Source organism: Ictidomys tridecemlineatus, chromosome 8 (genome assembly GCF_052094955.1).
Source record: "Ictidomys tridecemlineatus isolate mIctTri1 chromosome 8, mIctTri1.hap1, whole genome shotgun sequence".
Taxonomy (NCBI): Eukaryota; Metazoa; Chordata; class Mammalia; order Rodentia; family Sciuridae; genus Ictidomys; species Ictidomys tridecemlineatus.
The window spans coordinates 107,270,105-107,281,913 of NC_135484.1; the positions used below are offsets into that span (position 1 = coordinate 107,270,105).

The 11,809-nt window shown below is 51.3% G+C and overlaps 1 protein-coding gene across 1 annotated transcript; it reads left to right on the forward strand.

The window, feature by feature from the left end:
* The first annotated feature begins 4,298 nt into the window (after positions 1 to 4,298).
* Nfkbie (NFKB inhibitor epsilon) lies at positions 4,299 to 11,357 on the forward strand. Its single transcript, XM_005318865.5, has 6 exons — positions 4,299 to 4,945; positions 7,262 to 7,364; positions 8,054 to 8,276; positions 9,315 to 9,403; positions 9,560 to 9,799; positions 10,665 to 11,357. The coding sequence occupies exons 1-6, from the start codon at positions 4,578 to 4,580 to the stop codon at positions 10,728 to 10,730; spliced, it is 1,089 nt and encodes a 362-aa protein (XP_005318922.3). The 5' UTR covers positions 4,299 to 4,577; the 3' UTR covers positions 10,731 to 11,357.
* Positions 11,358 to 11,809: the final 452 nt, after the last annotated feature.

The following is an 11,809-nucleotide window of genomic DNA, read 5'->3' on the forward strand; positions in this document are numbered from 1 at the left end:
CTTCCTAATAACCACCCCGCAAAGAGGAGAAGCAACAGGGGCTCCGCGCACCCCTTCCCCGGTCCCAGCCCTGCTCTCCACACCTCCCTCCTGTCCGCCCGCCCATCCTGGGAAGATCTTTGCCGCAACTCCTCTCCTGTCCTCCGTGGAGGGGGCGCCCGAGGGTCAACCAATACCCCTCCCGAGCCGGCTCCCGCAAGTTCCCTAAGGTGCGGGGGGGGGGGGGGGGGAGGAAAATGAGACTTGGTATCATAAAGATCCTTATTAGTTGCATCATAAAGGGTTAAGGCAAGAGCCAAACTTCAAACGATGGAATAGGGTGAAAGGGGAGAGAATGAGGCTAGTTGTAAGAAAAGGACTAACAGAGGACAGAGGAGAGGACATTGGAACCGGCCTTCACTGAACCTTCTTCCTCCCTTAGAAGAACAGCCCCAGAAAAGCAGTGAAGTATGTACAATGCCCTAGGCTGGAGGTCAAGGAAACTTGAGTTCTAATTGTTAATCTTGGCTCTGCCATTAGAGAGTTGTCTGACCTTGGGCAAGTGCCTTTCCCTCTCTCAGCCTTTATTTTTTCATCAGTCCAGTGAGAATATTGACTAGATAATCTCTAAGGCTTCTGGTCTGTGGGTGTAGGAGGCAGAATCACAGACCACAAACCAGGTTGAGTGACTGCAGCCAGCCTGCCCCCACCCCATGTTGTCCATCTCACATTGCTTTTCCCTACACCGGGTAGGACAGTTAAGGAAGGGAACTGACATTCATTCATTCATTCATGCATTCCTGGATGGATGTATCCATTCAATAAACAAGTATTAGGCAGCCAATGTGTGCCCTGTATAAAATGAAACACAATTTCCTACCCTCCAGGAACTTGAAGTTTACAGGGACTAAAGGACATGGAAACCAATCATTATGATAGGATGTAATATCATAATGCATAATGCATGATCAATTTGTTCATTTCCAGTCACTGGGGGATCCTACTTTGTGTCATTAGGGTCCTTGACACCCAGTAACTGTTCTTATTTATCCTCAAGGAACCAAGGCAGAAGGAGAGCAAGTGACTAACCTGTCATCTGCTAACACTCAACCAAGCTAGCTAGTCCTAGAATTCAGATCTTTCCTGTTCAAAAATTCAGGGGAAGCCAGGCACAGTGGCACATGCTTGTAATCTCACCTACTTAGGAGACTGAGGCAGGAGGCCACAAGTTCAAGGTCAGCCTCAACAATTCAGTGAGACCATCTCAAACTAAAAACTGAAAAGGGCTGGGAATGTAGCTAGTGATAAAGCACCTCTGGGTCAATCCCCAATACAAAAAAAAAAAAAAAGTAATTCATAGCAAAGCCTGGATATCTGATCTCTGGGTGTAGGATACAAGCAAATCTATGTGCAGGGGCTATTCCTGCACCTCATCTGGGGCAGAAGAAGCACTTCCTCCACCTGGTCTTGCCTCCGTTTTCCCTTCTCAGGCAAGGTGAGGTTCCATCACTTCAGAACCATCCAACCTGAATGATCCTTTCCAGGTTGGTGAGTGCATTCTCCCTGCCCAAGTAGAGAAGGGTGTGGTACTGAAGAGGTGGGGCCTCTCTTCACTCCTGTGGCAGAGGACAGAATCTCTTGGTGGCTATTCCAATGTCTTACACCCATGCTTTTTGGGTGATTTCAGCCCATTCAGACTGAAATCAGGACTCCAGTCCTCCATGCAGACAAAGAGCCAAGGTCCTAACACAGCCTTCCTAACCTGCAGGATTCTTCACTTCCCCATATAGGTGTTTATAATCTTCCTTCTGACACCTACCCCACTGCCTTTCCACCTCCCATCCAAGAGCCTTTGGAGGAAAAATAATCCAACTCCTTTTGGCCAATGCCACAGCTCCCAAGACACAAAATACCACCTTGCCTTCTCCATTCACACACACTACCCTTCCCTTGAAGCTCCAGGAAAAGGGTAGTGAGGGGGGATGGTGGGATGAGCCAGCTGACCAGCTGGTCACCATGGAAACTAGAACTGTTTCCCAAGATGAGCCTGGCTAGGGTGGGCAGAGATGGGGAGTGAAGGCAGGACAAAGGGAACCAGAGAACTCAGCAGAGGGAGAGAAAGACTTCAGGGGCCTAGCCTCCGGCAAGACTGTTACTGAGGAGCAAAGTCAGGGCCGTGAACACGCTATAACCTGAGTCGAAGTTCCTAGGGCATCTTTCCAAATAACACCGCCATGGTCCCTTTCCCCATTCTTGGAATGACAGGGGGGCTTCCTGTCAGAGTGCAGGTTCTAGTGCTGGTGGCAGTACGTGACTCGATGCTGACCTCATGTGGCCATGAAAGGGGCTGATACACACCTGTTATGGCTCAGGGCCAGACATCTAGCTGGGTTGGGGTGGGTTTTTCTTTAAATTTGGCCTCTGTGTCAATTAGAAGGGTGGTCACTGAACTCTCTTGAGTTCTGTATCCCTGAACATGGCTCAGATGCCATCCACGCATGGCTTAGATCTTGACAAAGGAAGACAGTTTCACTGAAATGAATTTCAAGGTTTGAGTTAAGTCAGAAGAACCCAGCATTGCATTTCCTGACCTTTGAAACTTGGGCAATTCAACTCACTCGTCTGGCCCTCAGCTTCCCAACATTAAAATGGGGGTGATAGTACCGGATTTTGAACCTGTCTGTTCTAGGTCTGGAGTTTATACTTTTGCTCTAGACTTTGAGGATGGGAGAGAAGCATGCAGGGGAGGAGATTAAGAATATCTGAAATCACACTGACCCAAGGGAAGGAGAGGGGTTGGGGATTTTGGTAATGTCTTGTTTGTTTTCAGGGTTGTTCACCTGTTGGGCAAGCACTCTACCACTGAGTATACCCCAGCATCCCCAAGGGAAGGAGATGCCTCAGTTTCCTTGGGCTTTTCCCTCATGACTCCTCTCTGCCTCATGCTCAAGACATCCTCCCCATTTTAGTCCTCCACGTGGATGGAGAACAGTGGATAAGAGCAGGCCCTTCTCTTCCCCTATCTACCCTTTTCCCTTCCCATTTTCAGCTCAAAAGAAATGCTCCCTCATCTCACCCCACTGAATAACTGTCCCACCGTGTGTCTCCCAACACTGTTCTGTGTCCTGTCTTAACACAACCACCTTGAGTTGCAATTGCCAGGAAGTTTTTTTGAAAGCTGGGACTTTGGGATTTTCTTGGTGGGGGCGGGGGAATTGTTGGTTATTACTGTGATGGTTGGTTTTGTTCCCAGAAGAGATAACAATGTCAGGCATATAGCAGAAGCTCTATACATAATGTCAAATGAGTGAATGGATGGATGCATAAAATGAGGTTGGTGAGAAGTGGGGAGAGCTGGTTAGGAGCCACCTCACCCCAGCTTCCTTCCTCCCAGCCAGAGATGAAAAAAAAAAGCTGTTACCTTCGGGATGATCCTCTGAGACCATTGCTAACCCAAGGTCAGTGGCCCTTGGAGTCCCAGGAAGTAGCATGAAAGGAGCAAACTATGACCAGTGGCATGGAACTCACCTGGGAGATGTTCTCCCATGGCCTCTGTGGGCCCAAGGAAAGCAGGAACTGGGAAGAAAATATGTTTGGGGGCTGAGACTGAGGAAATGGAAGGGGCCTCAGCAGTGTGTCTGGGGCCTCTCTACCCTGGCCCTACCTTGAGGAACTAAATTTCCCTGACCATTGGGGGTGGCCAGATACTATAACCACTCAAGGTCAGTGCTCGCCTTGTGAGGAAGAAGAAACCCATGAGCACTCTGCCTGTTAAACAAGTCTGCCTGAGAAACCCCATTTAATAAAAACATATTCTCCTGCCCAATTCTATGTGATCTGGAGAAATGACTCTCTATGTGGGACTACAGGGAAGAATTTCTTCTCTAATAATAATGGATCCCTTTTCTACCTATACTCCTGAACTTGGAAAGATGAAAAAGCAAGAAAAATAGAGAGAAATAAGCTGAGAATAGGAAGCAGTGCTTCCCAGCCCACCACCAATGTGCTTTCCCCACAAGACTCCCACTTGTGCAGAAAATTAATATTCCTTCAAAACAAAGAAACCGAAGGAAGAAAAGAATGACTGCATGGAATTAATGAATGGAATAAAGGAGGAAGGGGGAAAGAGTGAGAGAATGAACGAATGAATGAATGAATGAATGAATGATGAATAGGCAAATTAATCCACGAAGGAGTGAGTCAGGGCGGGTAACCATGGACTCTGAACTTACGCACAGAGGCGGCAAGGGGGATTCCGGAGGGGCGGGGCCTTTGCCCGGAAGCGCCGTCAGGGGCGGGACCCTGGGTGGGGCCATCCCAGTGCGGCCACTTCTTTGGCCCGAGTGGGCGGGGCGAGAGGGAGGACCCAATTGGACTGCCCAGCTGCCCAGAGTAAACCGCTGCCGTGGACCGGGTCGACGCTGCTAACTTCGTCCGCGCTTTTCGTCCACTCTTTGCGCCCGCACAACCTGGAACCGAGGCAACTGAGAGCCCAGCGCTGTCTTTACCAGGCGGACCCGCAACCCGGAAAGGCCGCGCGGCGTAGCCCGGAGACCGATCCTGCTCGAACCCGGCCCCAGCGGGCTGGCGCCGCGGGCATGTCGGAGGCGCGGAAGGGGCCGGACGAGGCGGATGAGAGCCAGTGTGACTCCGGCATAGAGTCTCTACGCTCTCTGCGTTCCCTACCGGAGCCCACCCCGGCCACAGGCTCCAGGCCCTCGGACGGCTGCAGCCCCCAGCCCTGGACCCATCCTCCGAGTTCCTCCAAGGAGCCGCGGGAAAAGGAAGACGGGGACGGGGAGCGGGCTGACTCCACTTATGACTCCTCCTCGCTCACCGAGCCCTTGCCCTTGCTGGGGGATCCTGAGGCTGAGGACCCAGCCCCAGGATCGTCACTGCCCTCCGCGAGGGCGCTGAGCCCTCAGCAGCTCGAAGCATTCACTTATATCTCTGAGGACGGAGACACGTGAGTATGGGGGCTAGGCTGAGATGGAATACTAACTCTGGGCTTTCCAGGAGCTGCAACTGTCCAGGTACCCCACCACTACCCCCAGAGTACACCCCAAGGAACCCCCACGGTAGAAGGGACAGTCCCCACTCTCTTCCAAACTCCCTACTTAACTCTTAGCCCACTTTTGTACTCTAGCAAGGTCCAGACCAGAGGACTTGTCATCATTTATTTGCCGTCTTTTTGGGAAATGATTAGAGTAAGCACATTTCTTACCCAGGCACCTGGAACCCCAGCTAGTATCTTGGAAATCTACCAATAACCCACCCCTGGGAAGAGAAAATTCCCCTGACCAGTCCAGTTTTTTTTTTTTTTAACTTGCTGGGGGAGGGGGCATCCGTGTTTGCTCAATATCTGGGATTCCCAGCTCCTGACCTCAGAATGCCCTGTCTCAAGGAAAAAGAGACACCAGTTACAGGTTGCCATTCAGTGCCAGGAAGCTTGGGATGGGGGTGCTGGCAGGGTGCAGGGTTGGGACTGGCCCTGAGAAGAAGAGAGTGACTAGGCTGGGGCCAGAGTGCCCAGGCAGACAGGGGACTGGCTGCCCCAGCTTACTTCCTCCTTTACTGAGAAAGGGGAAGTGAGGGCTGAAGTCAGCCCCCAACACCCTTCATTCCTGAGCACCCCAAATCCTCCCTACTGTTCTGTCTTACCCCCTCATTCTATTCTTCTTCTCCCAGGCCCAGAGGGAGTTTGATGGGCACTGGGCCAGGGGACAGCTGAAGTTACAAGTGATTGTGTGGGATGGGATGGTCAGTTGAGGACTTGAAAAGAAGAAAACACTGGCAGCTGGGATTTGGGGGTGAGAAATGGGAGAGGAGGGTTGGAGTCCCAGATCAGAGATGCTGGAATGAATAGGCATAGGGGAGGCGGGGGTGCCTGTTCTGACCTGCTTTTTGGAGATGCAGAAGTTGTAATCTTGGGTGGATGTTGACAAAGTTATCCTCTGGACCCAGTGAGTGGGAGAGGAGAGATCCTAGGGCTTTTGTACTCTGTACCTAGATCACTACCCCAGAATCCAAGGTTTCAGGGGCTTCATGCAAGATATCTATGGCTGACCTTTGATCCAGTGAATGGGACTTCTGATACTTCCCTCTTTCATTGGCCTCTCAGCCTCAGCTTTTACCATATCTAGTTAGAGACAGGTGGTGTGTGTGTCTGAGAGAGAGAGAGAGAGATGTGCAAGGACTCCCCAGCAGGTCCCTCAAGAGAAGGTGGGCATTTTCCTCCCTTGGAGGTGGTTGGGCTTTGGGAGGTGTGGAAGTGGGAAGAGGAAGTGGGAGGAGGGGAGACTGAGGGAGAGAGGGAGGTGGCTGCAGGAATGTGACCCAGAGAGCAGGCCCTGGCCGAGGGGATTTCCAGAGCGGTTCCTCCCTCCCTCGTCACTCTCTCCTGGGCCTCTCCTGCCGCTTGCCTGCAGCCAAAGCCTGCCCCCTCTCCTGCCTGAGCAGCCCCCTGCCCAGCCCAGATGGGCCTTTTAGCCAAGATGTGCCCCTCACTAATGCTGCAAGGCAGTTGTCCAGGCCGAAATCCTCCAGCTCCGGCTTTCATTTTCCCCACCTGATGTGGGGAAACCCCGAGACTGGAACTTCCCTTGCCCGATGCTCCCCCTTACCTCGAGGTTAAGACTCTTGTCCCCTTTATCAAACAGACCTTTTCTGCATTGCACAGATCTCCTCTTAGAAGTGCACAGGGCCACTAATCAGGCCCCGTCTGGCTTGTGCCGTCTGAGGAGTGGCCCTCATGACTCCCTTAGGAAGGGCAGCAGAACAAAATGCTGTCTCCTGCCTGTCTTCCAAGAGCTTCTGTCTCCCTCCCTTGGAATGCATAACACTGAGTTACTGGGGGGAACCCCACATCTGCCTCCTCCTGTCCTCCCTGTTGTGGGGAGGTGGGGAGCTCAGTCCTGGAAACCCCCTCTGCACCACTCCCGCGGCTTTCAGTTTGGCTTTGAGCTGCAGCTGGCTTCGCAGGGCCCTGGGGGCAGGGGGGAGCGGGGTGTGGGCAGGCTGGACAGGAAGGCCCTTGTCCTGTCAGCACCCTGCCTACGTGCCCACCCAGCCAAGGCCCTCCTCAAGGCCACCAGTGGGAATGTGGGCCTCCATCCCCAGAATCCTGCCATTCCACATCAACCCTCACTTCCTGGCCCAAACTCATCTCCTGCACCTACCTTTCAGGTTGCTAATTAGAGGGTAACACAGTCCCTCTAAACCCAAGACCCCAGTCACCCTCTCTGGCCTGGGCCCTGACCCCAGGCACTCCCCTGCTCCCCAGGCTGGTCCACCTGGCAGTGATTCACGAGGTCCCAGAGGTGCTGTTCTATTGCCTGGCTTTGCTGCCCCAGGAGGTCTTGGACATTCAGAACAACCTTTACCAGGTAGGTAGAAGGAAGAGTCTGTGTCCATAGTAGCCATCCCCAGAAGCCACACCAGGGTTCTTAGGCTGCTCATTTGGGACCTATATGCCAGATGCTGGGCTTGAAGTGGAGAATGCAGAGATGAGTAAGACCCAGCCTCTGCCCACAGGGCACAGTCTGGTCTGGAGGACCCAGTGTAAATGCCTAATTATACATCATGATGACAAACGGTGTGAGAAAGACTCATACTTGCTACTGTTGGGTCCAGTGTCTTTATGGAACAGGCAGAGAAGGCTTAGTACAGGAGGTGACATCTGAATGAAGACTTAAGGAAGGAAGGAGTTTGCCTGGGGAGACTGCCTAGTGCCAATTCCTGCAGCCTAACCCCAGGGGGTAGCATAGGTCTCCCTAGAAGGTGAGTGACTGGACTCTGATCCCACATGTTCTTTCTCTAGGAGTTGAGCAGACCTATGAGAAGAATACGGGGTCATTTCCCTCACTCTGCTTCCAGAACTGGGGTCCTAAGAACTTGGTGGTAGGGTGATAGAGGGAAGGACTTGCTAGTACTTTCTTAGAAGACCAGGGCTATGGCCTTTGTAAGCTGCTCTCAAAGAAAATGATGGCATCTGGATATTGCCTTAGCATCTAGCATGGTCCCAGAGGTGGGAGCATGCTGCAGTAGCTGACTGACCCTCTGTTTGTGCCTGCAGACAGCACTCCATCTGGCTGTTCATCTGGACCAGCCGGGTGCAGTTCAGGCCCTGGTGCTGAAGGGGGCCAGCCGGGTGCTACAGGATCGGCATGGTGACACAGCCCTACATGTGGCATGCCAGCGCCAGCATCTGGCCTGTGCCCGCTGCCTGCTAGAGGGGCAGCCAGAGCCAGGCAGAGGAACATCTCACTCCCTGGACCTCCAGCTGCAAAACTGGCAAGGTTTGGGTAGCCCCAGGGCCTTTGGGGAAGAGGAGAGGGCAGGAAACAGGGACCCCACTCCTAGGAAAGGGGGATACCCAGCTTGTCTGTTGATGTTCCTCCAGCTCTAAGCACCTAGACACTTAGTACATCTTTGCTAGATGAAGGAATAGATGATGGATGAATGATTTGATTCAGAATTGACCCAACACCTACTGAGTGTTGAGCAGAAATCTAAGTTTTGTCCTTAAAATATATAGTTTAATAGAGATTAAATGAACTCCTTCATTCATTCAACAGAAATGTCCTGAGTGCCTTTCTGTGTGCCAGATTCTACCCCAGTAGCTCAGCTCCCATCTGAAAACAAAAATGAGAAAGATAGAGATGGACAATAAATATAAGAAGTGAATTATATAATATGTTAGAAGGAAGTAAGTGCTATGGTAGAGGGAGTAGAGCAGAGGGAGGGGAACTGGAATGTTTGGGGGGGGGAGGTTGATGTGATTTTTAAAAAAACGGTAGTCAGGAAAGGCCAGGGTAATTTGAACAAAAACTTGAAGGAGATAAAGGATGTATATTTGAATCTGAATCTCTAGTATAAGCAGAGAGTGGGGGAGGGAGAGTTATAGACCAGAAAGGAGATAAGCAAAGAAAGGCGGGGCACACAGAAGGAAGTGGCCCCTGGAGAGAGTCTGGGGCTTGAGGATCCCCAGATGGCTCCTCGGAGAAATCTGGATTGAGCTTGAAGGCAAGTAGAGTTCTAGAGTATTTGTGGGCTTGAGGGGTATGTGCCCTGGAGGAGGGTGTGTTTGGGGGCTGTCATTCAGCAGCCTGACCCCTGAAGCATGAAAGTTTCAATAACATGACTGAAAGGTGGAAACTTGCAGTTCCTTTCCCCTCAGACTTTTGAGGGGGTTTTCGGGGTTGCATTTTAAGAGTCCTGTGATTAAAGGCATTGAGTGGGCAGGAGTCCCTTGGGGCTGAGGGTTAGGGAGGTCCCTGAAGAGAGTGAAAGAGAGCTCTGAATGCCAATCAGTGTCCCTACCCACCTTACCCCAGGTCTGGCCTGTCTTCACATTGCCACTCTGCAGAGGAACCAGCCTCTCATAGAACTACTGCTTCAGAATGGAGCTGACATTGATGCCCAGGTGAGGTAACCCATCAAGGCACTGCCTGCTCATGGCACCTGACCCAGCCTTGCCCCTGCAAGTTCCCCTACCCCACCTGGCAAGTGGTGCCTCTGCTCTCCTCCCAGATCCCACTGCCACTTCAGGGCCTTGGCTGACATCCTTATGCCTTTCCAGGAGGGCACCAGTGGGAAGACAGCATTGCATCTAGCTGTGGAAACCCAGGAGCGGAGCCTGGTACAGTTCCTACTCCAGGCTGGTGCTCAGGTAGATGCCCGCATGCTCAATGGGTGTACACCGCTGCATCTGGCAGCTGGACGGGGCCTCAGTGGCATCTCATCCACTCTGTGTGAGGCCGGCGCTGACTCCCTGCTGCTGAATGTGGAAGATGAGACACCGCAGGACCTGGCTGAGGATGTACGAGGCATAAACTTCTCCATTCTGGTTCCAGGGCCTCTCACACCCATAGCAGAGATAGGGACTGTCAGTAGTTGGAAGGACCAGAGAGTTAGGAGTCTTGGGGTACATCCGGGACTCTGCCACTTACCAACCAGTCATGCAACCATGGACCAACCTTTATCCCTCTCCAAACCGGTTTCCTTAGTTGATCAGGACCAAGAGCCCCAACTTTATACTCCTACAGGGGCTCCACAACTAGCGTGAATCAGTAAAGCTGGCCAGGTATATGACCAGCGAGTGGTGAGGCCTGGGAGAGAGCAGAGAGCCATACCTCGGGGTCTCTCCTTGGCTCCAGCAAATGCTTAGGCATAGGAATGTAGGCCCCATGTTTCTAGGTCTTGGAAATTTTCAAGAGGTGAAACCCAGGTTTTCTGTATAGTCTTCCTGTTTTTAAATGTTAAGTATAAAACAAATGTTCAGAATGTTGTGCCCCCCACAACAAAAATAGATCCAGATCTATATCATCTTTTATTTTTTAAAATTTAGATATCCTTAGTTGTAGGTGGACGCAATACCTTTATTTTAGTTTTATGTGTGCTGAGGATGGAAGCCAGGCGAGTGCTCTACCACTCAGCCCCAGCCCCAGCCCCCGCCCCCAGAGCTAGATCATCTTTAATGTCCCTCCTAGCTTGGATATTCTGGCATCATTTTAGAGATTGAAGGCTCTGCCATGTCAGGAGGCCTTCATTAGTATAAAGATGTATTCCCTCAAGTTCTTCAACTCTGGTGAGGAGGGAGTGGCCCAACAAGTTTCCCTAGGTTTCCTCCACTACTGACTTTTCTCATGGCCACTGATCTTGCTTCTCTCTATTCTCTTTCTCAGCCCCTTATTCTTTTGCCCTTCGATGACCTGAAGATCTCCGGGAAGCCACTGATGTGTGTTGACTAAAGCCAGGACAGGAAACTGGGGCCACTGTTGCTGCAACCTGGGCCCAGTGTGCCCTTCTGGTGCCCTAGGGACTACTGAAGCCAGAGCCTGGAGCCAGTATGGTTCTGAGTGAGAAAAGAGATTGCAGGTCAGAGAGAGCCAGGCTGGAAGAAAGAGCTTCCCAGGTGGACTGGATGGAGATTCTTGAGAGGCGCCTAAGCCCCAGGCATCCTGGGTGAAGTCTCTTTACCTCTCTTGGAGATGGCAGGGCTCTCATTTCTACCTGTCGGGTCAGTTTGAAACTGCCAACCAGTGGGAAAATGTGGAGGCTTCTGAGTGAGGAGAGACTGAAATAGAAGAAGCAGGGCCCTGAGGGGTCCCACCTTACTGCTATTGAAGATTCCAAAACACTCTTGTCTAAAAACTTTTAACAGAAGGCCCTGAACTGAGCCTTTGAGAAGGGGACATTGCAGTAACATAACACTAAAGTAGCAGAGACTTTTTTAAAGTGTTTTCCTCCTACCCGGGTGCAGTGGTACAAACCTCAGAGGCTGAAGCAGGAGGATCACCAGTTTGAGACCAGCCTCAGCAATTTAGCAAGACCCTGTCTCAAAATTAAAGAAAAAAATAAAAAAGGTGGGGAATACAGCTGGTAGAGCACCCCTGGTTCAATCCCCAGTGTTAAAGGGTTGGGGGGGTCATCCCTTCTAGAGTTGTTTTGTGCATGTGCATAGGCAGATCTGCTCTGTGACCTTTTGATAAAAGCAAAGAGAAGAAAATTATCCCCTGGGTGTGATAAGGAGCTAATAGTCCTCAGGCTTGTCGCTGTCCAGTGCAGACCCTTGTCCTTTTGTGGAAATGAGGGATGAAGAGAGAGGAAGAGGAATGAGAAGACACAGGCCCTGGAGGCTGCCATCTGGAGTAGCCAGAAGAGGCTAGGCACCAGAAACCTGCAACTTTTTACATATTTTATACCAGTGAGGCCTACATTGGCATGAAGAAAGGAGGAATAAACCAACATGGTCTCTGACTTTTAGAGCTTATAGTGAGACAGCCTCACTCATAAACATTAAAATCATAAATATCCAAATATAATTACA

What these genes read in the sequence shown, in the direction of transcription:
- Nfkbie (XM_005318865.5), top strand. Translation starts at nt 4,578, where the DNA reads ATGTCGGAGGCGCGGAAGGGGCCGGACGAGGCGGATGAGAGCCAGTGT. An exon ending in CCAGCTGCAAAACTGGCAAG is followed by an intron (nt 8,277 to 9,314) that starts GTTTGGGTAGCC and finishes ACCTTACCCCAG; the next exon opens with GTCTGGCCTGTCTTCACATT. An exon ending in GAGCTGACATTGATGCCCAG is followed by an intron (nt 9,404 to 9,559) that starts GTGAGGTAACCC and finishes ATGCCTTTCCAG; the next exon opens with GAGGGCACCAGTGGGAAGAC.